The sequence below is a fragment of the Echiichthys vipera genome (genome assembly GCF_963691815.1).
Source record: "Echiichthys vipera genome assembly, chromosome: 10".
Taxonomy (NCBI): domain Eukaryota; kingdom Metazoa; phylum Chordata; class Actinopteri; order Perciformes; family Trachinidae; genus Echiichthys; species Echiichthys vipera.
The window spans coordinates 7226164-7251464 of NC_139835.1; the positions used below are offsets into that span (position 1 = coordinate 7226164).

Here is a 25301-nt window from a genome sequence, read left to right on the forward strand (position 1 = left end):
CCATGACCTGATTTATAATTAAAAAAGACAATATGGGACCATTATGGTTACCGAACTAAACGTTTGACAAGAGAAATCTTGAGAATCCTCCCCCTCTTACCATCTAATTTTCTTACAAGCAATTTCAGTGACTTACAGAATTCAATTACAAGAGATTCTTTCATGTCTTTTGGAAGGAAAAGGAATGGCTCATGATTCCAAGTAGGGATTTAATTTAATAGAGGTTGGGCCTAATTAAGAGTTGAAACTATAAAGTTTATATGTCTGTGTCTTAATCTGGTACCATATTGGATTTGGGGGACATGTTTGGGACCGGATTAAGAACCTTATAGATAACACACACAGACACAGTCTGCATCATGACAAAGCTCATATAGCTCTTAGTGAGCTGAAACATTGCATTTAAAATGGTTGCATTCCATGTTCTTGCCATATGTCAAGAGGTGTTGACCTCAGATTTCTCTCTAAATTTATCTGGATTCCTGGATCATGACCACCCACAGTGACTGTCACACACAGTTTCACTTTGCTTTTTGTCTATCTTTCTGCGCTTTTTACTTAGGACTGCAAACAAATCGACAAGCAGTCTAGTATGCTACAATTTCATGACTACAAATTTTCATCAGAAATCACAAGTTATAAACACTATTCTTACTTTTAATTGCCCAGTAAAAGGGGATTCTGAGCTTACTGTGTGTCTTGTTTGGTGCCATAGAGACAGCAATAAAAGGACGTTTTATGATCTTGCTTAGCAACCACTTCTGAAGAAAATCAGGGACGCTTCCAAACAAGCACAGTTTTTCCTTATCTCTTCTCTCGCATCTTTTCCTGTAAGCCAGAGTTAAGACTATTATACATTGTGAGATAACTAGACAGACAGAAAGAATCACTGGAAAGTATGAGATCTTGTGAACATGGGTGTAGTTCTCCCACAGCCACAAAAGCCTGTGAGAGGATGGTTATGGGAGAGGGCTGACAAAAGGGGGAGGAAAATTAGGCTGGCCAGCATTCTTCTCATTTAAAGCTGTAACTACACAAAAAAGCACTCACGCAGTCTGGGCTGGGTCTGCTTGCTGCTTACAAGGAGAGCTACTCTTGTATTCATGGTGGTGCAGTGATAACCTGAGCATTTTTTTTTCCTTTTAATCTTTTTTTCCCCTTGCTTTACGCACAAGAAAGGCTCATGTCTTTTTTATAGACATGATGAGCTTTGTGCATTTAAGGACTTTGCTTTTTCTGGTCGTCTCCATTGCTCAGGTTTTGATTGTTATATGTCAAGACGGGAACAGTGGTAAGTGAACCCCTCTGCTGTTTATTTTAACACCTAATTGCTGTTGAGAATAATGTGTGAAGGTGACTGGTGGTTGCTCTTTGAATGGACAGAACATTACATTGGATTTTTTGTGTGTGTGCTTGAACAAGCAGTTGGGTTAAGTTGCATACATTTCCTTTTCTTTGCCAGTGGTTTAAGCAACAGAAGCCGTGCTCTTAATCAAGAAGTCGTTTTTGATAAGACAGATTTGTTAATATCCTACATCCTGTATTGGATTTTTTGTGCCCATCTGAAATCTCCTTGTACACCAGAACTTCATTTGTTCAACTGCCTTAAGAATCAGTGTCCAGTTGGATAACAGATGAAAATGTATGGAACATGTAATTTAGTGGCGGGAATGATAATGACGAAGCTCAGAAAAGATTTAAAAGAGATGAGAGTAGCTCTAATGCGGATTATCTGCAATTGGCAAACAAGCCCTGTATGTCAGGAAACAGTCCGTGGACATCTGTCAGTGATTCCAAGTGATGTCACCCTCAGGGACTGAAAATGTGCAGTGGAGGGAAGTGAGCACCTTTGCGGTTTTCTGCATTAGTCCTGGACTCCTCCACCACTTTGGAACATTCATTAAGTGTTACCACAACCATTTCTTCCCCTTTCGGACTACATTGTACAGAGCTTAGGCGCTTCTGAGGGAACACAGACTGCATGTTAATTCAGTCAAGATGTGAGGAGACATGAGAAAGAGAGATGCTGTTGGATTCTCTGAGTCACTTGATGTTCTGCTGCAATGCTGATGTCTTCAGCTGGCAACACCAAGAGCTGGAGCACCTGAGTGTTCTTTTTTTACTTGAACTGTGTGAGGGGGTTTGATCTTGTGTTGTCATAGTGACACTTGTCTCTACATATGATGTCATGGGCCACACTGAGCACTGGAAAGTCCATTTGATGGGCCCCTGATGGAGTGTGGAGTCAAGCACCGAAGCACAGACAGTAATGTTTATCTTATTTTTTTTTGGAAAGCTGTCATTCCCTCTGGATAATTTGAGTTTTTCTGTCATTATATCATTAACTGAAATGAGTTAGCTTTACACTTTAAGATCAGTTTCACATAAAGCAGAGACAGCTGTGTGATCATGAGGCACCGGATAGAGCGCCTCCTTGTGGTAAATGTAGCATCGGGCCCAAAACATGTCTCATAGTGTTTGAGCAAACTTTAATCATATTGAAGAAAATACAAGTTCAATACAAACTTAAAACAAGTTTAGACAGTTAAATTAGTTCTGAGTCACAGATTTATGACTTTGATCAAGCTTAAAAATGGAAACTTTACCTGACTTAAAGAAGAGAGAAATGTACCAAGCTCTATAGCCTTCTGCTCTTCTGACATGATCAGGGAAAAATCATTTATGTTAATGTATGTTCGTCTTCTGTAATTAAAAAGGGCTCTGTTGTAATCGGTTCCTCCAGTCATCTCTGTCCGTATTTGTCCATGTAAAACAGCAATGTTCTTCCAGGCTTCTTTTCATGGAATAGTGGTGGGTGAGGCGATTTCATTTCGACCAAATAAAAACAGTGGAAAGTTCATGGTTTTTGTAGACTAAGGGAAAATGTGGTTCACCAGTGCTTTGAGACAATGAACGTGTGTGTGAGGGGGCTTTCAATACTTGTTCCACACAATGACAAGTTAGTATTGTATGGTTAATGGTTTTAATGTGCACAATTTGTTTTTGGCATTTTACATTACACCGTGTTACTGCTAGCATACCAACCAAGGGGGTGTGAGAACTGATGCGACACACAATGCAATGACCCTAACAAATCATCATGTTAAATCGAAAACAACGATTACATTTCGAGGGAAACTTATTTTCCAGCGTCTGGCACACATTGTGAAACATTGGCCATTGTTTTAAACGTGGAGCAAGAACCCCTTGATTAGGTTTAGAAAAAAAATTGACGGTTTTGGTTAAAATAAGTACGTTTGTTCAGTCGTTTAAGACGTGTACAGAAGTTCAGTACGTACGTTATGTCAGTTAAGTACGTTACGTAAACAAGTGAACGTTGACTTTTGGTTTCACACGGGATAAAAAATGTATATTTGTAAAACGTCAAAGACAAACGTCATGACAACTCAGTTTAGTTGTATGGGATCATCATCTTAAGGAGACAAGGCTGAATGCTTAGAACATTGAGCAGCACATATATATTATATGTGCCCAGGGGTATACTTAGCAGTGTTATGTGTTATTTAATTGGGACTTTTATATGGAAAATTCAAACTTCAAATTGAGTGTGGTCGAATGTTTATGAAACGACGTTAATTACAAGCAGTCTAATTCTCCCAGTGAACTATCAACAGGATTTGAGTCTCTTCTGAAAAATACAAGGAAATCAACGAAAGTCTAAGTCTATGACATGGAGGTTATTGGAAAGACATCTGAAATTTCCAAAATCAGATAAGGTTCTCTGAATACTGAAAACATGTTTAAAACAAATGTTAACTTTTTTGGTCAATACAGCCATACAGCTGAAAATCAAAGTCATATGGCTGGCTGCACATGTGCGGAAAGTTTGAAAAAGAACATAAGTTGGCAAATGAGAGGAGCAGACTTAAGCCCACATTTGGAAATGGTGACACCAGTATAGATTATCAGGACAAAAGTACTGTATAGTAGATTGAAAGAAGCAGAAGTGTTTGGAGTAAGGTTTAGGGATGTGAACATGGGAAAAGGAAAATAATCGTTGATTGCTCAAACACAAATTAGGATTAGGTTTTTGCCCACAGTTTTAGCCTGAGATAAAATTGCGTGTGGTTTGGACATTACTGTAGAACCTCTTCAAAGATCCCTTTTATTGCTTCACATCAAAGGGTCTAAACACTCGGCCTTTATGAAACCAGTGTATTAGTTCAATTTGCTTGCAGAGTTACATTTGCCTCATCATCCCCAGCTTTTGATATCCATCACAGCCAAAAATGCCACTTGTAAAGTTTTTCTCTTGCAGAGAGGAACACAAAAATCTGGTATTCCAAATCAACAGAACCAAAATGAGGTCACCCTGTCTTCCAATTGGTTCCAGTTGTTGTTGCCACATCACTGACATCGCAACAAATGGGCTGTTTTCTACCAAAGCCGAAACGTCCAAACATGTGAATTCAACCAGGTCCACAGACGGCCCTGATTGGAAACACATGTTGCATTTTTGAGCTATGACTTGATTACACGCCTCTTTTCTTCCAGAGTTAAGGGGGTCGGCCTCACCAGATTGTACATTGTCTTGAGTTACACGTTCTTGGAAACAAAAGTTTTAACAGGCGTCTGTAGCGTCTGGCGGTGAACCCAGGATGTCTTGGTGGCACAGACAATGGAGCTGATAGATTTTTCATGCAGATTGTGGCTGTGAGGACTGCTCCATGGGAACTGCGTATAAACCAAATTATTGCAGTCAGCAAATGGAGTCTTGGAGTGAGGGGATGACTTCCAGATGTTAAAATAGTTGCTTTGGCAGTATTTGGAAAATATAGATTTTTTTTTCAAAAAGGAGCCTTTAGGTATAGTTGGAAGGGGAGGGTTCTAACTGGCTGATGCAAGACATAATGCTGCTTTAGTGTGACTTGAGTATTGATAGATGTGGAACTTCCTGCCTAAACAGTTATCTGTATCTTTACACTGAACACCTCCGCAGGTTCAAGTTAAAGTAACTATTTTTTTTCGAAAGCCATGCAATTATGGCGCCCCCTGACAGGCTTCTTTGTCCTTGATTTGCACTTAGTTACCAATCTGCCCTATCATTCTCTCAGCCTGTCCATGTGGGAGGATGACAGGACGACAGAGCGTAAACACATAATGGGTTGGGTTTCCCAAGTGCTATAATTGTCTTAATTTCATTCCAATTAAGAATTGGCCCAAACCGCTCAAACAAGTCATAAGGGAAGAGCTAAGCCACAAAATTCCCATGAGATGTGTTGTAAATGAGTAAACAAAACAAATTCCAGGTTGATATTTGTGATTTTCTCAGTGTATAATAGAGTCCTTCTCAGCTCAGAGGCTTTCTCACCAGAGCGTGCTCTCGAATTGTTACAGTTGTTTCCATGGTACTGAACCAGTTGAATAATGTCTGTACTTGAACTTTGGCCATTATTTTTCCTTATAGATGTGCAAAACTAAATTGGTAGAATTGCTGATACAAGTATTAGAATGAGTACAGATGATTGTAAGTTGTCATCTTATTTACATTATCACTCTTAACAATTAATAAGCAATATTGTCCATCCCCAAATGCCAGGAAAACAAACAAGACCATCATGTTAATGTCTTTGAGAAAGCCTGCTGTTGCTGTTGCACAGTTTGCCTGTACAGTAAGTGTTGATACAGATGGTTGTAGTTTATTCAGAAGATCAGGAGGGTTTTTGCCCTTTGTAGCTTATCCTCTGCAGGTTGGCAGGTCTTAGTGTAATATAGCACTCCCTCTGAACATGTTTTTTGTCTCTCCCCTGGTGACTACTTCAAAGGCTGCTGTAATTGCTTTAAATCTTCCAATTTCACAACACGTTAAGTCCCATCTGGGCACCCCTCTTTTTGTGGTGAAGTGCTTGGGGCCACGTAATAATCGAGCAAAATCAGATAAAAATTGCTGCTGAGTGAATTTTCCAATTAAGCATTGATGAGTGTCACTGTCAGCGAAATTATGTGTATGACTTACACATATATTCCTATTATGACAGAGCTAAGCTTTAGAGAGACATTAATATATAGTAGCATAGTACTATGCTTTATATTTGATGGTATCTTTTAGATGTAACTTTTTCCTCATAAAATTCTTATTATATATATATATATATATATATATATATATATATATATATATATATATATATACATATATATTGTCTGTCAGACTCTCAAGAACCACTTGTTTAAATGCCACAACATGGTAACTGTCAGCCATAATTGCAGGTTGTGGTCCAACCTAAATTCTAAGTTGTAGCTAGGTTGTGTATATTACAGCTGCAGAGGGTGAGCAAGTTGAGCTACAAGGGTGACACGGGTTAGCAATGTTGGATTATTTATGTTAAGGCTCTTAACAACTTTGTGGACATCTGATTTACTGGACGATGAAATGACTCCAGGCCATTTTTGTAGCCAGGTGGTCTTCCTGTAGTGGAGCTGAAGCAGGGGAAATTACATTACTGAAGTCTGTTAAAAGTAATATAGACTGTATGTGGTCTTACACATGATTCATTTCTACTTAAGAAGTACTCTACTGTAAGGTTTTCAAAGCTAAAGGTGTTGCATTGTTATAAGCTCAGATGTGCTGTGTTTCTCAGAGACACATTAGACAGTGGATTTATTTTACCTTTTGTCGATTGTACATGATGGAGGCTTTGACTAAGCCGGACCACATATTATGGGATTTCCCTGTGAAGACTTGTCTTTTGTATTCCATATTTCTCTACCAGATCAATGGAATACAGTCTTTATCCCTGGCAAAATTAGTTTTATAATAAATATGTATGGTCTTACATAGGGGGTCCACAATCTTAAATCTAAATCAAACAAAACAACAACACTAACAGACAATAAAGTTAGCCTGCAGCTAAAAACAAAGTGTAGCTTACTGAGGACATTAGCCTGTAGCTAAAGACAGCGTAGCTTAACGGTGATGTCAGCCTGCAGCTAAACACACAGCAAAGCTTGCAGGTGATTCTAGCCTGAAGCCAAAGACACTGTAGCTTACCAGTGAAGTTAGCCCAGAACTGAAGAAAACATAGCTTACTGGTTATGTTAGCATGCCACTAAATACACAGCTTAATGTTAGCTTACCATAGCTTTTCCTGACACCATGGCCACTGTCAGAGTTGCACATGGAACAACAGAACTGTCAAACCCACTTTCTTCATTTACCTTCCCTGTGAGTTATGTAAACAACAAATGGTAAAGGTTTTGGCATGGACAGGGACTTCATGGTGCATTCAGGTGCACCTTGTAAACTCTGAGCCATGGAAGCTATTGTTCTTAAAGTACCCTTCTGCCATCTAGTGGCTCTGTTTTTGTTGTTTAACAGTTTGTTCCCAATTGAGTGGTGAAATATATTATTGTTATACATTTATTCAAATCTAACCATATGGTACATTCCAAAAAAGGTGGTCAAATCACATACCATGTAGCCTATCCTTTAGAAAAAGAATATGAAAATGAAGCTAAATGAGAGTTGTCAGCGCATAAAACCAATGGTCTGTTGATCTCTACGAACAAAGACTTCATAGCAACAGCAATTGCATAGCAGTGCTGAAAAAATGTTTAAATTTAAAGGTGAATCGACTGACCTTAAAATCCAAAGTCTAATTGTATTGGGGATTTGGAGTATGACACCCCTAGTCTTTTTCAATAGTACAAACAGATATCTCCAATTGACTTGTGTTCAGAAGGACAAGTAGTGCGCACAGTGCTAGAGTCTTTACTATGCAACACTGCCAGAACTCAGCAGAGGTGATGATGTTTCTTGAAATTAATGTGAGAAGCAGATACACGTATTGGCTCGGGACACCTACAGTTCTGTTAAGCCCTAAGACAGTCAAGAGTGCTTAGAAGGAGATTAGGTATTCAGAAAGCGTTTTTTTTTTTCATTTGATCATGGTCTGTTGCATCAAAAGCGACATTGCTCATTCAGATTTATATGTGACGGACCCAAAAGATGTCCAGTAAAGCAGTAAGTAATTCAATGGAGAGAAGGGCGCATTCTTTGAACACAATGTGAGTCTGTGCTGCCCCTTACTTTCAGACCGCAATGTCCAGTCAGTCTTCCCGAACAAACACTTCTCACACAGAGCTGGACCAATGAGATGTGGAAATGTCTGCTTGTAGCCGGTGACTCATGGCTACCATTTGATCTATGATTTAACCGAATGGGTAAAGCGCTGCTGCAGAGAAGTGGTGGAAATAGATTGACTTTTTGATGATGACTTAAATTGGAAAGTTGTCCTTAAATATCAGGTGATTTAGTCCCACTCCATACATACACAGGTCATTTTGTAAAACATAGCTAATTCTTTGCATTTTGGCATTTCAGCTCACTGAAAATAGATGTGTTGGAATATTCCTATTACGGTGAAGATTTTTTAGAAAATCTGATTACAGTGTTGTTGTGAAGGGAGTTTTGGCTTCATCATCAGAGTGTGCGCTGTTATCTCCTCTGTGAGGCATCACAAATAAGGCAACATAAGGCCAAAATAACGCTGGTTCTAACCGCTTACGGGATTTCACATGTTTACATTACATTATTACATTTAATTTCATTTAGCTGACTCTTTTGTCCAAAGCGACTTCTAATAAGTGCATTCACCAATTAGGGTACAAACCAGAAGGGCAAGTTATGTGTGGTAGCTTCAAATAAGCCGATCTATAGAGTGCTACATATGAGTGTCCCCAAAGCAATTTTCAGTCAAAAGCCCTTTGGCACTTGGAGCACAAGGGTTCCAGTGATATCATCGGCCTTGTGAGAGGTTAAATACCTGGATCTCCACACCAGTTAGTTGGACCAGTCCCTGCCTGGTCAGATGCGTACATGAACTGATGAAGTCTCTTGGATGAGAGGTGAAACGTCTTCCTAGACAAATAACCAAGTCCAGTTGCTTTTGACTGAAATTGCTTTGGGGATAACGATGACATGGACAAATGAGAACATTCACATGCTACATACCAGTTATTCTTCTACTATATTGAGGAACAGAGGTGTAAGAATGTTCTACGGAGTGATAGATGCACCAATGCAGCCAGGTAGCCCTCCAATAATAACTTTTATTCAGGCTTCTGATTAGCCAACATTTTCTTATTATTCTTTGTAAGATTGGCCAACATGGCTGCCTGTTGGTTTGGCAAGAACTTTACAGCGCTTCATTGATTTTCTGCATTTGCATTCAGACATTTTTTGTGTGGATGGGATTATTTATTAAAATGAAGGAAAAACCTGTCTACGTGTGGACTAGGCCTAAATGGTCAGCTAGTATGCGTCACCTGTCACTGCTGTGCTTCCTGTTACCTCTCTATCTTTTAATTGTTCACAATGCATTGTGGAAAGTTAGAAACATTTCAACCATAAGAACAACAACTCCATATGCTGGCATGGTCATTCTCATTACGCTTGTTTGGAAATGATATCCATATGAATGAAATCAAAAACTAGCAGTTTGTATTTTTGCAAATGCTTGAGAATTAAAGCAAAGCCACATGAGTTTTCCTAAAAGAAGCCTAAAGAAACAGTACCCTGCAGAATATTCTTGTTATTGTCGTGGTGTATAGACATTTTCTCACAGGCTTCACTTAATCAACCACACTATCCACATCAGGTTTGCACAGCTAGAACTCTGTGGTGCGTCGTGATAGCCTTTGTTTACCTGGGTTAAATTAAAGCTCTTAAGTATAGACTTAAGTCTTTCACTGATGTGGCGTGGTATTTAGGGGGTTGAACTTTAAACATGGGATCAGACTGGAAGGGAGGGGACTTAATTTCATCATAATTTCATATCTATTAGGAGAGGAGGATTGAAGGGAAAGGAAAGCACAGCCGCAGATCAGAGGGGAAAGAACAGAGGGTTGAAAGAAAAAGGAGGAGGAAGAGGACAGAGAGGAGTCACGGCAGGGACGGAGGATAAGAGCTGGGCTCTATAGTGGGAGAGAAAAGGAAGAGAAAAACGAGTGAGAATGAGAGTGTGACAATGAAGGAAGCCCAGAGGATTGATTGGTGTGTCATTAAGGGCAAAAACTTCTCTGTAGTTTGGTTCTCTATCCCCTCTGCATCGCAATACACTGATCCAAATCCAGCACAGGAAGTCATGTCAAAATGGAATTTCCTCTCGCAAAGTGCATGTTTCAGCTCTGGTTGTTGTTGTCAATGACAATTGTGGTTCATGGTCAAAAGACAAGACAAACGTGGGATTAAAACATAGTATTATAAGATTATTGATTGACATGGTTGAGGCCAAATGCCTGCCTTCCCCTTGTACCCATGAGAAATTAAAATTAAAACACTTAATTAAGGAGATGTTATGGACAAAAGCTGATGAATTCGGAAGCATGTTAACTTAGCAGTAGTTCCTTTTTTTGGTCAGTTGGTTAGCTCTTTAGAATGGAAGACAACAAAGATTACAGTCTTTTTCCTTATTGGAGTGTATCTTTTGGGAGGACATTTCTCAGGCTCACCCAGCTGCTGATGACATGGTGAAGAAAGAATGCAACTGTTACTGATGGAAAGGAGGAGGTTCAGCAAACCAGCAGATCTGCCAAGAACTAATCTTCTGCTTGGCACCGATGACATTGCACAAACACTCTAAATATGCTTGTTACAAAGTGTTTCATTGGTTGATGCAGTTTGGTGTTTTGCTATAATGTCACAAGGTCATAGGTGAGAATATTCCTCTCATACTTCTCTCATTAGAGACATGCAGGTCGCTGTGTGAGTATGTGTGTGTGTGTGTGTGTGTGTGTGTGTGTGTGTGTGTGTGTGACAGAGGTTTTACTGATAAATAGATTTAACAACAAGTACATTTGAATTTAATGGACAAGAACATAACTTCTCCTCCAGCTCCTATGTAATTGTTGACAGGTTAGTAACCAGGAGTATATCGTTAGATTTACTTTCCAAACTTTTTTAGACAGATAAAGGGAAGCTCAGGGTTTTTTTTTGTTTTTCAAAAATTATGTTATATTTGTAGTTTTGGATATAATTTCTATTGGTTGTGATCATATTCTATTCACTACTGTCATGAGTGTGATCTGAAGTCACTTTAACACCAGGTGACACAGCTTTAAATCTGAATTTAAATGTAATGACCATACAACTGTTGGTGGACTTTGTTATTATTAGCAAAGTTGTAACAGCATTATTGCAAAGATGTTCCAAAACTATAATTGTGTTAGTAAAGCTGCCTTGTAGAATCATTTTAGTGAATTTTAGAGCTACTGATACTGATTTTCTTGATACTAATATTAGTATTTGAGTGTATATATATATATATATATACATATATATATGACCGATCCAGTTTAGCCTCTAAGATGCAATCTTTTCAAAAGACGCCGTATGGCCACTTCCTGACCTCTGTGACCTTGCTGAGCTAAGATGCATCATAACAGTGCCCTTCTCACCTCATCACCTCTCTCTGCCTGTGTCTGCCTCCAGCATTTACAAAAATGCAGGCTGCACTAAACTTCAAGGGCTCTATTTAGCAATAAAGAGAAAGTGATATATTCTGTGTGTCCCCCGGGGCTTCAGCTTGAATGATGTCACCACAGTTAGGGCCCCACAGTGTACGCCTCCTCTCATGCTCAGTTATCTGGCCGGTATTTACCACTGCTAACAATGGCTACTGACCAGCAGAGCCATAGTTTCTCTAAATAAGGATACATTTTTAACAACTAATGACAGTCCCAGGTGGTTTGTACCGGTGGAAAGGCAATCACTGGAAACTACCCAGGCTTTTATCCATCTGTGTTTTAGTTACACTCAGCCGACGCCAACATTTGCTGTTAGAATAATACTTTATGTTTAACCAAAGCAAAGTAATAATAGCTGTATCTGTGACGTACTTAAGCTAGGAGAACATTTGATATAGTTCACCTGGAATTAAGTCATGGTTTCCATTTCAGATATGATGCTGGGCTGAGGCCAACTCAAGCACATCTCAAAATGTTTTGAAGAGTCTTTGGCCTTAACATCTGCTCAGACACTGTTTTCTTTACAGATTCAGTCCGTGCTTCCAAAAGCCTTTCCATAACACTGACATTTTGTTTGAGTTTCAGGACTGTAACCCATTTGTAAAATTGCATTTCTGTAAATTCAGTTGTGTCACTTAAATTTCAGACAATGACTTCCAGCAGTGTTTTTGAATAGATCATGATGCAATTTTCTACAAAGAAACAGTTGTTGTAGCATTAAAGGGACAATTCAGAAGTTGGATTGTATGAGGATGTTATCCACAGTCAGTCTATTACCTACAGTAGATGATGGTTGATATGCCCCCATTTTGGAGAAGCAGGGAGAAATATCGACACAGAAGCTGAGCAATGTACTGCTGGGGCAAAGGGAAGCGGCTAAAAGGATTTTTAGCAAAAGCCCACCTAAAAAAATCAACATATGTTTAAGTGCATGCTAAATTTAAAATATTTTCACAGATTGTCCTTGCCATCAAACAACACCTCTAAGATCTATCTATGCTTCCTTCAAAGCCACCACACTTCCTAAACACAGGAGTTCCTGTTCTCCCGCTGGCTCGATCATTAGTTTGTTTCTGTTATTGTTTTTTTTAGTCCAAGTGCAAAGGTCTTTTTTAATGCTGTTCGAGGGTAGTTGGTCCCATTGTGGCATTCCCTGCTCTAAATGGAACATATTCTGTTATTGCAAACATTATGGGACATTCTGCATGAGAGCACCAGCTGAAACTCACAATATAATGTCCTCACACTATGTAGTCCAGTTGAAAATATAAATATTTAAGGAGGACATCATTTGTCTGAGGGGTTGCATATTGTACAGTGTATGCTTGCGTCATGGCCCAGCAGTTGCATCATTCTCTCTGAGCTTTTAGAGGAACTAAATGGAAAAAAAAGAACAGAGCACTAAAGGGAAAAACAGGAGTGTGCAGGAAAAGTCCAAAAAGCAGTCGGCGTGCTTTGATAGGGATAAGGAAAAAGAAAGGCAGATTGGAGAGCTTGACGGGGATATGAGAAAACACAGGCTAATGCGAAAGAAAAAGTGGGATTTAAAAAAGGGGCCTTTGGCAGCCATTTGGTTCAAGGAGTGGAGGCAGCATCCTTAAACTGCTGTAACACTGAGGTCAGACAAAATGTGGAGGCAATAAATCTCTCTTGCCTTCAGCGTTGCTCCTCACCCCAAGGACACTTGACTAAACACCTCAAAAATCCTTCCCTACCTAAAGAACGGTTGGACATATGTATTTCATTATTTGGCTTTTGTACATCAGCATTTAGCTCATTAGAAATGTTTTGAAATGAAAAGTCTTCTTTTAACGTACCCTTTTGGCCAAAATGCTGTAACATGTTGTCGGATGAATCATTCAGATAGCAGAAAGCCACGAGACTGCACAGGGGAAATGGTTAACAAAATGTTGTGTTAATGCAAATGCCTGTGATAATGTTTCTGTACTCACATATTTAAAGTGAAACGCAAAGAGACATTTTGTGCCAGCACATTGGTCTGCACTTGAAAGAGGCAAACCAATGTGAGTCAGCGTGGTTAACATCGCAGAGCTTATTTTCTTACTTTCAATTTTTTGCCAACCTAAATTACAAAAAAAACATATTTACCACTTTGTGTCTAAAGACACACATTATTTCATGTACTGTATATGTACTATTCATTATGAACATGTGTTTGATTTTGTGAATACAGATCAAAACGATTACCTCTAAATAGTCTCTGCTTAGGTTAGGTTTAGGCAACAAAACCACTTGGTTAGGTTTAGTGAAGGTTCATGGTTTGGGTCATAGTTAAGGTAAGTTGTACTTTAACATGGGACAAGACATAAGGCGGTGTATTGGGTGAAAGTCTGGTCCAATGATCCACCTGGAGTGGAGTTTGGCTTATTGTGCTACATCACCCTACTTGACTTGCTCTGAGCGTGTATTATTGACGTGGATGGTTTTACATTGCAGTCAGTTGTAAGCCCGGTACGTCTCATACAGACGAAAAAGAGGGCAAATTACGTTTCACATCAACGTGGTTAACAGAATGCAATATTTTGTCTTTTTGGTGACTGGGATGGAAGTAAGTGAGTGACAAGTGTATAGTGATTTGGGTTAACTGACCCTTTAATGCCTCACACCACGCTGACCAAGCAATAAGGTCACATTTAAGTTATGAGCTTTTTCTAGCATTAACAAGCACTATGACCTTAATACTCACAATTTTTTATGCCAGTTTTGACAGTCAATAAAGTCACAAGTTGTAATAATTGACTAAACTAAAGAAAGATACAATAAAGCTTGAGCCTGTCAAGCTTCACTGTCATTTGTTTGTTTGTTTTCAAATAGAATGGCATGCAACACTAGCCTTCATTGTGTTTCAGTGTGTTTCAGTGAAGCAGCAACAGCAGATTGTGCATCATTAAAAGTTCCTCTGCGTACAGAATCCACAGTTTATCCTTTCACATCTGGGTATGTGCTCAGTTGATGTAAAACACCAGGGCGCTCTGACCCCTGTATATGTTAACGCTGTGCTCTGATAAACTGGAATGTTTGACGTCATCCATTTTCCATTGCTGTACACTTGCTTTTACTTGTATGTGGAAGGGCCTAATGTTATAATGTTGGCTGATACAGTAATAAAACAATATTTATTTATTTACAAATGTGCCAGTGGAGATTACAATAATGATTATGTATGCTTATGTACTATACATACGTACACTGCAGCATGAAGAACTTTCTGATTTTGCAGTAACCAACCTCTTCTGTATTATACTGTAACTAGCAGCAACAGGAAAAATGAAAAACAGTGTTCTATGTGTTTGATTATCCCCATATTGTAAAAGGTGAGTTTAAATGTAATTTTTTCATTATAGGGCAGGCTGTGATGCTATGTGGTGGCATTAAAACACTCAACCCACAGAGAAATGCTCACAGCCCATATTCAGAAAGTGTCTTTAGATGCGTTGTCACAACTACAATATATAGGTAGAAAACGCTGCTACAGTACCGTCACAGTCATTCCCAAGCTGCAATGACGGTGCAGAGGTGCTGAGAGCACAGATACCATAGAAAATGAAGTGCTGATTAATCAGAGCAGACTGGGCTATTTCAGGAGGGGGTCTTAAAGAAAGATAGGCACTAAAACGGAGTGTTTCAGATAGAAGGTGAATACAGTGATATTCAGATGTATGAGAAAAATAATTTGTATTTCAACATTATAGCATGTAGCAAAAAATACAAGTTTGAACCTGAAAATGAGCATGACATGTCCCCCTTTAATGTATATTATTGCAAATACACAAACTATTTTCTCTTTTAGATATGTATCTGAAGACAAACTCATAAAGTAAAGGTTAGACAGGTGGTGCAGCACATTATTCACATTGTGTGTCAGCGTCTGTTATTTTGCATGATCGATGTGCACTAGATCTAGCTTGAGAGGATATAAAAAACCCATGTTTGACAGTTTACTGTAGCATGACTTTGAGTAGGGTCTTATTTCAAATCAAACAGCTCCACCCAGTAAAGTTGAATTGTCATGTGGGCACTTTGTTCTTTACTCAGGGGCAGTTACTAACATACAGGCAAAAACAACAAAAAAACTATGAACACTTAATTTTCAAGTTGAGTTTTAGCACTCCAGCCTTTGGATTTGGGAGAGACCATAGGAGCAACACTTTTTAATTAAAATGGGCACAGTTCCCCTTTGATGGTTTTAACCTAAGTGTTTACATTCCACGTTTGTTTGGATAAAGTACTTCAAAGTATATGATATTTACTAAACAACACTGCATCCAGTAGTTTCATGTCTGCAACATAATTGATGCAAAAAAGCAGAGAAAAAAAGCAAACATAAAGAGCGTTGGTGGTCACAGAGTAACCTGCACATTATCAAACTTAAGCCACACAGTATTCAACAAAGAGATAGCAGAGGAATAACCCACATGAATGTGAAACATGACTGCATCTTCTCCACAGTAGAGGTCAGCATATAAAGTGGATTCTAAGTACATGACCAGAAAAAGATTGCCCCAGTTGAACTTTGGCCCTGACCTCAGTGAGGTCCAGTCATTGGTGTTTGTAGTGAACAACATTCACTGTGTATTCACTTGCATTTTCATTTCAACAGCTTGTGTTTTGTAATTCCCTAATTACAGCAAATTGCTAATTTTACAGAATGCCATCTGTCACACAGCATTTTTAGTTAATCGTGAATACATTATGTAAATGGGTTTTCCATATGGCATCAAGAAACAGAACCTGTTTTATTAATACAACTCTAAGGACTATGGATCTCTCTTTCAATTAATATTTCATGACAATGAGAGTGGCACAGATGCTTGAGAAAGTGTGGTCACGTGTATAGTCCAGCTCTTAAAAGTCCCATACTGTAAAAAATTAGGCTTTATATTTATAAAGCAGGTTGAGGTGCTATATAAACACAGTTATAAACTTGGTTATAAATGTATGTTTACTATATAAAGGTAGAAATTGATACTGCAGTGCCGTTACAGTCATTCCTCGGCTGCAATGACAGTGCAGAGACGCGGAGAGTGCGGATGTGGAAAGACCCGGAAAAGCTGACCAATCAGAGCAGAATGGGCTTTATTAGGAGGGGGATTTGAAGAGACAGGCGCTAATACGGAGTGTTTCAGAGTGAGGGTGAACACAGGTATGTTCAGTCAAACAGTATAAGAAAAATAATGTGTTTTGAGCATTAAAGCATGTAAACATGATTGTAGTAACCCAAAATACAAGCATGAAGCTGAAAATGAGCATTATATCCCCTTTGAATGCTTGTTTTTGACATGCTTTCTGTCTACAGCTAATTAAATAGAGTGAGTTATATCATGTCATATATGGTAAAAGATGTAGTAATATGGTAAAAGATGTAGTTTTAGACCACAATGAGTTGTTCTGCTGTGATATATACTGTTATAAGATGAAGATGAATCAAAGCCAAATAGATAAAGAGGTGAGATGGGGGGATGTGCAATTTAGCAGGACCACAATCCTCCCAGGGCTGAACACGTGATGGGAAAAGCTCATAGCTGTGGTTGTCTCTTTAAAGGAAGACAAACTGGAGATGGAGCCTGTTGATGGAAAAGCCTAGACATGTTATCAGCAAGCTACTTATTCATTTCAACTTTCCTGGCCTGAGCTTCCTACCTCTCTCTCGCTTTGTTTATGATAGCCAAACTTAAGAGCGAGCATGTTGGAACTAGAGCCTTATATCAGATTTCAAGCCCTGTGAACACAATACAGCAAAATCCTCCATGCATCAGAATATTGAACCGACAGGATGAGGATTTTTTTTACGTATTAAATTCCTTTTTGGAAGTCATTAAAAAGGAGATAGGGTAAGAAATAATCACAGGGCGCTGATTCACCTTGAAGCAAAACTGTGTGTTGACCTGTTTTTGACCCGTTACCACCGAGGTGTTGGGCTTATATGGCAAAGGCCTTGACTGATGTTTGTGGAACAGCTGCTTTTCTGGACAGCTTTACCAGTGGACCAATCACAGGTTGAGCGAAAGGTCCTTTACAGAGGGAAGATTTATGTCTGGCCATGACACTAGGGGTTTAGAGCAGGAAAGAGCAGCTGCTGCAGAGCAACCCCTCAGCAGCTGTAACTCATCTGCATCTGGACTAGGAATCAGGCCGCAGTCCTCACATTGTAAACCATGTCAGTTACACTCACTGCAGTGAAGACCTTGTTCACAACAAGAATGGAAACAAACAGCAGAAATGGTATGATTTCTTAAACTTACCATCCAGCCTGCACTTATCTATGTGAAAACGGGTTTCGGGGCTACACTTGGACCCACTCTTTTTTTTCTACAGGAAATGAGAGTTGCAGCTTTATGTGACTCATTGTTTCCATAAGGTCATTTTCTAACCCCTCCCCTTGTGGCTGCAATGGATTCTCCCAAAACACCATGTGTCATGAATATTTCCATATCAGCCAAGGAAAATCCATAAACTATCTCCTTTTTTTTGGATCCTCACAATCACCAACTAAATCACATTTGGGCCAATGAGATAGTAGGTTTAGCAGGTTTTTTTTTCTTCTTGTGGTGGTTCTAGATCATTTCAAATGGGGGGCCAGGCTAGGGGCACATGCAGTTTAAGGAGTATCAAATATCCCCCCTGACCCCCTCCCATGCTGTGATTTGGTTTAAAAAACTTTCGACATTTAGAGATTCCTGTATGTATTGTATTTTTGGTAGATTGGATGGCAAGTTCTTCTATTGTGTAAACTGCTCAGAAACCCCCTTATTGTCAATATACGTAGGAAAGCTTTGATTACCCTAGGTCCCTAACTGTAAAGTTTCAGCAGGCTGTGATCATCCTAGAGGTCACAACAACTAATTTTATACAGAGAGCTCAAGTTTCAAAAAATGCTCTCACTACAATGAAATGGTTACTATGGAGACAAACATCATCACTCATAAACACACTTGGGCTTATTGAATCCACAAGAGTCTCAGCTTTACAGTCAGACCCGATTCATGGAATTCAAGACTGTTTATGGACCCCAATACGCAGAAATATTCAACTACTCCATTTTAGAATATGCCAAAATAATATGTGTGTACTGTTCGTATTTGCGCCAAACTGCATGCGGTTATCATAAAGTGGACACGGGTGGACAGTGCAGCCGCCCCATGTATTAAGGCTGACCTTCCTCATCGCAGTGGTCACGGGTTCAACTCCACCCGTGGCATATTCCTCATGCCCCCCCCCCCCCCCCCCATCCTCTATTTCCCCTCTATAAAAAATAATGAAAGGCTTGAATATATATTATAACCTCTAGCCAAAAAATAATCTTTAAAAAGTGGACATGTCTGTAAAGGGGAGACTTGTGGTTACCCATAGAACCAATTTTTATCCAGATATCTTGAGCTCAGAGGTCAAAGGGCTCCTTTGAAAATGGCTTTGCCAGTTTTTCCTTGCACAAAATTAACTTTACTTAACTACTTGACAAGCGGAAATGGTTGGTACTATTGGATACATTAGGTCGTCTAGTTTCATTTGATGCCTTCACCATTCCTTCTTTCTTCTTCTTCTTCTTCTTTCTTTCTTAGTGTGTGCCATGGATTTTTTGGTTGCAATGCTATCTGGCTGATGTCTGGTGAACCGCTCTAAACCATGGGTACGAGTAGACACATGAGTCATGTTGAAGAGCTCCAGACTACATGTTTTAAACCAGAGGAGGAAACTGTCTGCCCCCTTAGCTGACTAGTGGAAAATCCAGATCAAGCAGGCTCCTTCGGAAGGGAGCATGCCTTTTCATAGTTGTCATGGTTAAACTGTGCTTTTACGGCGTCTGTGGAAAAGTGTGGAACCTGCAATGAATTAGCTGAGAGGAGGGGAAAAAGTGAACGTCCTTCTCCTCCTCCTGCTCGAGGCTTGCGGTGGGGTTTTAAAGACTGCTCTGAAAACCTCACTTCTCTTACAGTAAATTTCAAACTGTCCCAGTACGCAGTGTTTCTGATCCCTCAAAAACCAATAGGAAAATCGGTTCTCCAACTATGCGTCCAACAGCCCAGCCAGACATCCCTGGTGTGACGCTTTTATGTCTAAGCAATGAAAGGGACTAAAGTTACGCACAGTTTAACTCCTGTAAAGATAATACTTACCTGAATGAGATAATCCAGTGTGTTTGAGGCTGAAGAACAGGGACATTTTACAAGAAGTCAAATCCAGTCAGTCATGAGTACTAAAGCGCGTGTAAGGGAAGAGTACTTCGTTCTTGTGAAACAGACAAAAAAAAATGTTGATATTGTAAAAAAAATTCCGAAAGCTTTCCAAAAATCAAGATTCATGGCTGAAGTTATTGCAAACCTTTCCACAAACGAAGAGAAATGCACTGTGTGTTCCAGGGAGTGCTGGTTTTCACTGAGAAAGGCCAAAACTTTAACAGAAAGATGTTAGTGGCTGTTGCATTGCTAAACTGTGTTATGTTTTTAGTGTGTTCAAAATCTTTGTGACAGATAGAACAAGGCGGCTGAGTAAGTATACAGTACTTTCGGGTTGTATTTGCTAGTTGTGTGTTGATCTACTGAAATGTACACAGATAAAAGCTGTTGTCATCAGCCAACACAGCTGGTTGGGAGAGGCAGATAAAGAGTCCATGTTACACTCTGACTGCTGGTGTATGTCAATGGGTCTTTTACAGTTGTGGCCTCTTTTGTGGGTGAATGTGACTGTATGTTTATACATATGTACAAATGTACAAATACAAATCTTCTTCTTCTTCTTCTTCTTCTTCTTCTTCTTCTTCTTCTTCTTCTTCTTCTTCTTCTTCTTCTTCTTCTTCATGTTAATGAGTCAGAGCTAAACAAAACCGCAAAATCAGAATGTTTCAAAAGTCTATGCACGTTTTATTTTCCCTATACAATGTGTCAAAGTCAAAATTAAGTTTTAACAGAAATGCTTTTGTCAATTTTCATTATGAGTATATTTAAATAATGCATACACATTTTTCACAATAATTTGATTCTGTTCTGTATACTTAATTGCAATAAAGTGTAGAAAGTAAATTTACACTTGCTTACAGATAATGATGATATCCCTAATTTTAGCATTCTAAATTGAAACCATGAAACATCACATTTAGTCTTTCATTCCATTATCAGATGTATTACCCAAATAAAACAGTTACCCATTCTTGTGAGAATGGAGGAAATAGACTTAAGCGAGTTTTATTACGTGGTGCATTCGTACAGCATCAGGCCTGGAGTGTTCTGTAATTAGACATATTTCAGAGTACCAATGCTGTCTTTTTAAAACAAGTTTAAATGTGATTTACCACTCACATCCTCAATCTATTTTTTTTAAATCTTGTGGATATTATTTATATTAAAAGCAAATGGTTACTGTCTGTCTATCTATCTATCTATCTATATATGTCTGTCTGTCTGTCTGTATTTATTAGTGTCTTCCTGTACATCTGTCCTGTGCAGTGTGTATACATTCCCAGGCTTGTCTAACACAGTATAAATATGGGATTGAGCCATGTTAAAACATGTTGTCCTGTTGCAAGAGGCCCCAGTATGAGTACACCTTCCCTTTAACCTGATTGTACCGGCTCTTTGATTTTTTCCATGGTTCTGGAACCAGCAAGGATGTGCAGTGAGCTCTAGTGAATTCCTAAATGTAGCTTATCTTGGAATAATACAAACCAGGGCTTCTCTCTGCAACTTCCTTTTTCCTGTAGCTGGCTAACCTGACTCACCTGCAGTGTGAGGCTCATAGCTGCCACCTGCTGTTTATATAAGGAACAGGTGAAGCCTTCAGTGTCTTGTGTCTGCTGACCTGAGACAGGTGGGCTCAGATCACAGTTCTTACATACAAGATTCCTGTTAGAGCCAGGCTCAGCCCACAACACCCTGGGGCCTTATTCTACATTAACCTTAATTAATCTCTTATTTCATTACCATATATTCTGGAGATTTGCTACTTTAAAGTGTAAGCTAAGCCACATTATTCGATGTTCAGTTATTTGTAAAGCTCTTAGAAACATACAGTCAACCTTAAAAAGTTGAAAATGAGACTCCTGGGAGTAACAGTTGCTTCATGTGAGGCTACAGGTTTTCTCTTTGAACATAACTCAAGTCCTTGAGACGCTGCCTCAGGAGGAAATTATCTCATGCCTAACGGCTGTAGACTTCGCTGCAACAAAGGAGCACCTTTCCCAGGCCTTTGTTCTCTGACAGTGTGTGCAGAATATGGTGGAAAGCCCTGTTTCACATCACACCTTTGAAACAAATTGAACATCATTGCTCTGCACGTTTTGTTCTCTCATGTATGGCTCTGATTGCATTAATTGACTCCTGGAGGTAAGAGCAGCTGTTGAATACTTAAACCTGAGGTAATGACTTTATTGGCATTTAAAATAAATGTATCATCCTTTCTTCACCAGACATGATCGTAACTCAGCAACTACACAACCTGAGGCAGGTGCTCCAATGATGTATGAATGTGTGTGTGTGTGTGTGTGTGTGTGTGTGTGTTTGTGTTGAGGTTTTCTCAAAAGCCTCAGAGTCAATGCGGGAATCCCACAACCTCACTTATTGTGCAAGGCATGCCAGGATGGTCCTCAGCCCCTGTGTCCCCACCTGATGAATGAATGGAGGTTTATTTTCTGTTTACCTGGTTGAATGGTTCGAGTACACCGTCCTATTTATCCCAAATCTTCACTAGTAAAATTGTTTCTATTAATTGACGCCTCATTTTTGTACACTGGTTAAGTATGAACACTTGAACACGTATGAACAAGTATGAACACACAGTTGTCCTGTCTTGTCTGCATGATAAAGAACAGGCATGTTTGGTAAACCTTTAATGGATAAAGCTTTAGAACATCACAATCCACTTACTGCTTTCACTTTAACTGACACAAACTTACAGTGACCTCCCCCGTGTGTTCCAGGAGATGACCTGAGCTGCATGGCAGATGGCCAGGTGTACACCAACAGGGACATCTGGAAGCCAGAGCCGTGTCGGATCTGTGTTTGTGACAACGGTCAGGTCCTCTGTGACGAGATCCAGTGCGATGAGCTGACTAACTGTGAGAAGATGGTCATCCCTGACGGCGAGTGCTGCCCTGTTTGTCAGACGGATTCATCGAGCACCGGCGGGCAGGGCACCTTCGGTGGTGAGCGAGCAGCTGCTCTCTGTGGTTTTGTTGAGAAGTGAAAAACATGTCAGAGCTCGGCTATCTTTGGTGGAGGGCACAATCACACGCACACACACTCACACACACACACACACACACACACACACACACACACACACACACACACACACACACACACACACACACACACAGGTGTTTTTTCTGGTAGAAAAATAATGTATGTAGTCCATCTACGGTCAAAAAAGGAAGAAGAAATAAGTTCACTTTCGTATGATTAAATTTTGACAGGTCTCTGCGTTGGCAGTGAAATAATCTATTCATCTGTCAGAGACAATCGACAAATTACTGACATTATCAAGCTGTTGCACATCAACAGACTCATGCTAACAATAGATGACATGTGTAAATTACCAATGCTGTCTTTGTTTACTTTGACTGACCCACGTAATGATGGCAAATTAATCTCTTTAGAACGGCTCTGCTGTCTACTTCACTGTGATGATTGATTGATGATTTTTGTACTTATTCTGGACATAAAGTTAGATTATCTGGATGAATAAATAATGTGATCTCTATGCTTCTTCCTCATTGTAGGTGGGGGCAGGATCTATAAGGTAGGCCACAGTTGTGTGATGTTGGCTGTTACTACTTCATCATATGCTTTCTGTTATTATCACTATCATGAAGGATGAGTTTGAAATGCATTGTCATCTTTCTGTTCTTTCAGGGTCAGAAGGGAGAACCTGGGGATGTCCCACTTGTGAGTGTTTGTTAAATATAACTTTTTAAAGGTGCCATATTGTAAAAAGTTAGATGTCTTTTGTGATTATAAATCCTGTGAAAGCATCAAAACGCTTCATCACTCCACAGAGAAATCCACACAGCCCATTCAGAAACTGTGTCTTTAAATGAGCTGTCAGGACACTATGCTATACGTACACTAGATAGAGCCCAGATGTGGAAGACCCAGGAACACTGACCAATCACAGCAGACTGGGCTTTTTCTTTTCAGACTGACAGTTTGAGAAAAATAATGTAGTTTTTGAACATTAAAGCATGTGAACATGTTCTACTGTAGTAGCAACACGGAATACAAGTGAGGACCTGAAAATGAACATGATATGGGACCTTTAAACAGACATGCAGTATTTAAAAAAAAGGACAAAAAAAAGGCAGCGTGTGAATGCAGATAATAACTGTTGTTTTTGACGTTGTCCCTGCAGGTAACTGGTATCAGAGGCCGCCCTGGACCTATGGTGAGCATCTTTTACTGTTTTACCTGTCCCATCTTCAAAAAATAATTCATTTTTCTGCCAAGGATGTGTTTTTTGTGAATGTTCAACTACCTGAGCTGACACTAGATGGCATTAGAGGACAGTTACCTCCTGCATAACATCACCTACAAGGACATCTGCCCAGCAGGAGAGTCCTCAAGTCATCTGAGACACTGTGATGTTTTAAGCAGCTCTGGGAAAGGTCTTGTTGGGATTGCCATATTATCACTCTCAGACGTTTATTGGTTCTTTCTGTTTATCACAACAGGGACCTCCCGGCTCTCCAGGAGAAAGAGGGTCTCGTGGAAACAAAGGAAGGCCTGTATGTCTCCACACACAGAAACACAACTTTAACATAAACACATGTAGCCATTGTGAGGTCTGTTGCAGGTTGTGTCTGGCGTTAACAAGACAGAATCGGAAATATCAAATGAATGATATACAAATATATATGAATACAAACGTCATATAGTTTGATATTTATTTGGGGATTTCAGAGGATATATGGCAGTACATAATGTGATAAACCCTCACAGTATTTAATGGGATACTGTAAAGCAAATTCAACCCTGAAACCTCAAAGCAATTTCAGTCAAAAGCAACTGGACTTGGTTATTTGTCTAGGAAGACGTTTCACCTCTCATTCAAGAGGCTTCATCAGTTCATGTACGCATCTGACCAGGCTGGGACTGGTCCAACTAGCTGGTGTGAGATCCAGGTATTTAACCTCTCACAAGGCCGGAAAAAAAGTCAATGATCAGTGGCCTGCTGTTCCTAAATAACAGACCATAGAATAAACAAAGCCATGTGATCATAATTGGGTAACATTTAGAGTCCAAAGTTGTATTACCTTAAATAAAGTACAGTCTTACTCTCAGTCTTGTGTCCTCGTCTCTATGTTTAAGCTTTTTATTCAGACTGAATCACTGACATTTGTTTTGTTATATTTTTATTTAATGTTTCAAAAATTTATCGTGATGTCTAAACCGGCTCACTCTGGTCTTTAAATAGCATTCACATGACATCTTGTCTTGTGACTCCTTATTACGCCCTATTCTGTCAAACAAATACTCTTTTGAGGTTCAAGGGTAAGGGACATACACTCAAAATATGATGTAATGTGCCAAGTTGATGTACAGTATAATATGCTTTGCAAGCACAAATGTAGCAGGGTGATGAATGAATGTGCCCCTCTTGGTGGAGTTACAGTCCAGTCGAGATCAGCATTGAGAGGTTGATTTATTAGTACATAACCAGTGGGACAAGGTTTACAGCTCATGGTTCATAAACCAACAGAAACGAAGCTGCATCATTTGTATCAATGTTTAAAGCCAGTATCTTAGCCACACTGATGAATCAATAATCAATCTATAATTCAGTAATCAAGTTCACAATGATAATAT

General features: G+C 39.4%; 1 protein-coding gene across 1 annotated transcript in view; it reads left to right on the top strand.

Moving 5' to 3' along the window:
* The first annotated feature begins 1035 nt into the window (after positions 1–1035).
* Positions 1036–25301, top strand: part of col5a2a (collagen, type V, alpha 2a) — a 47535-nt gene continuing 23269 nt past the window's right edge. Inside the window, exons 1-6 of the mRNA XM_083921477.1 lie at positions 1036–1291; positions 22418–22642; positions 23219–23238; positions 23352–23384; positions 23848–23880; positions 24167–24220. Of these exons, the coding sequence (XP_083777603.1) occupies positions 1201–1291; positions 22418–22642; positions 23219–23238; positions 23352–23384; positions 23848–23880; positions 24167–24220 (456 nt within the window). The 5' untranslated portion in view covers positions 1036–1200. The remainder of the gene's footprint in view (positions 1292–22417; positions 22643–23218; positions 23239–23351; positions 23385–23847; positions 23881–24166; positions 24221–25301) is intronic.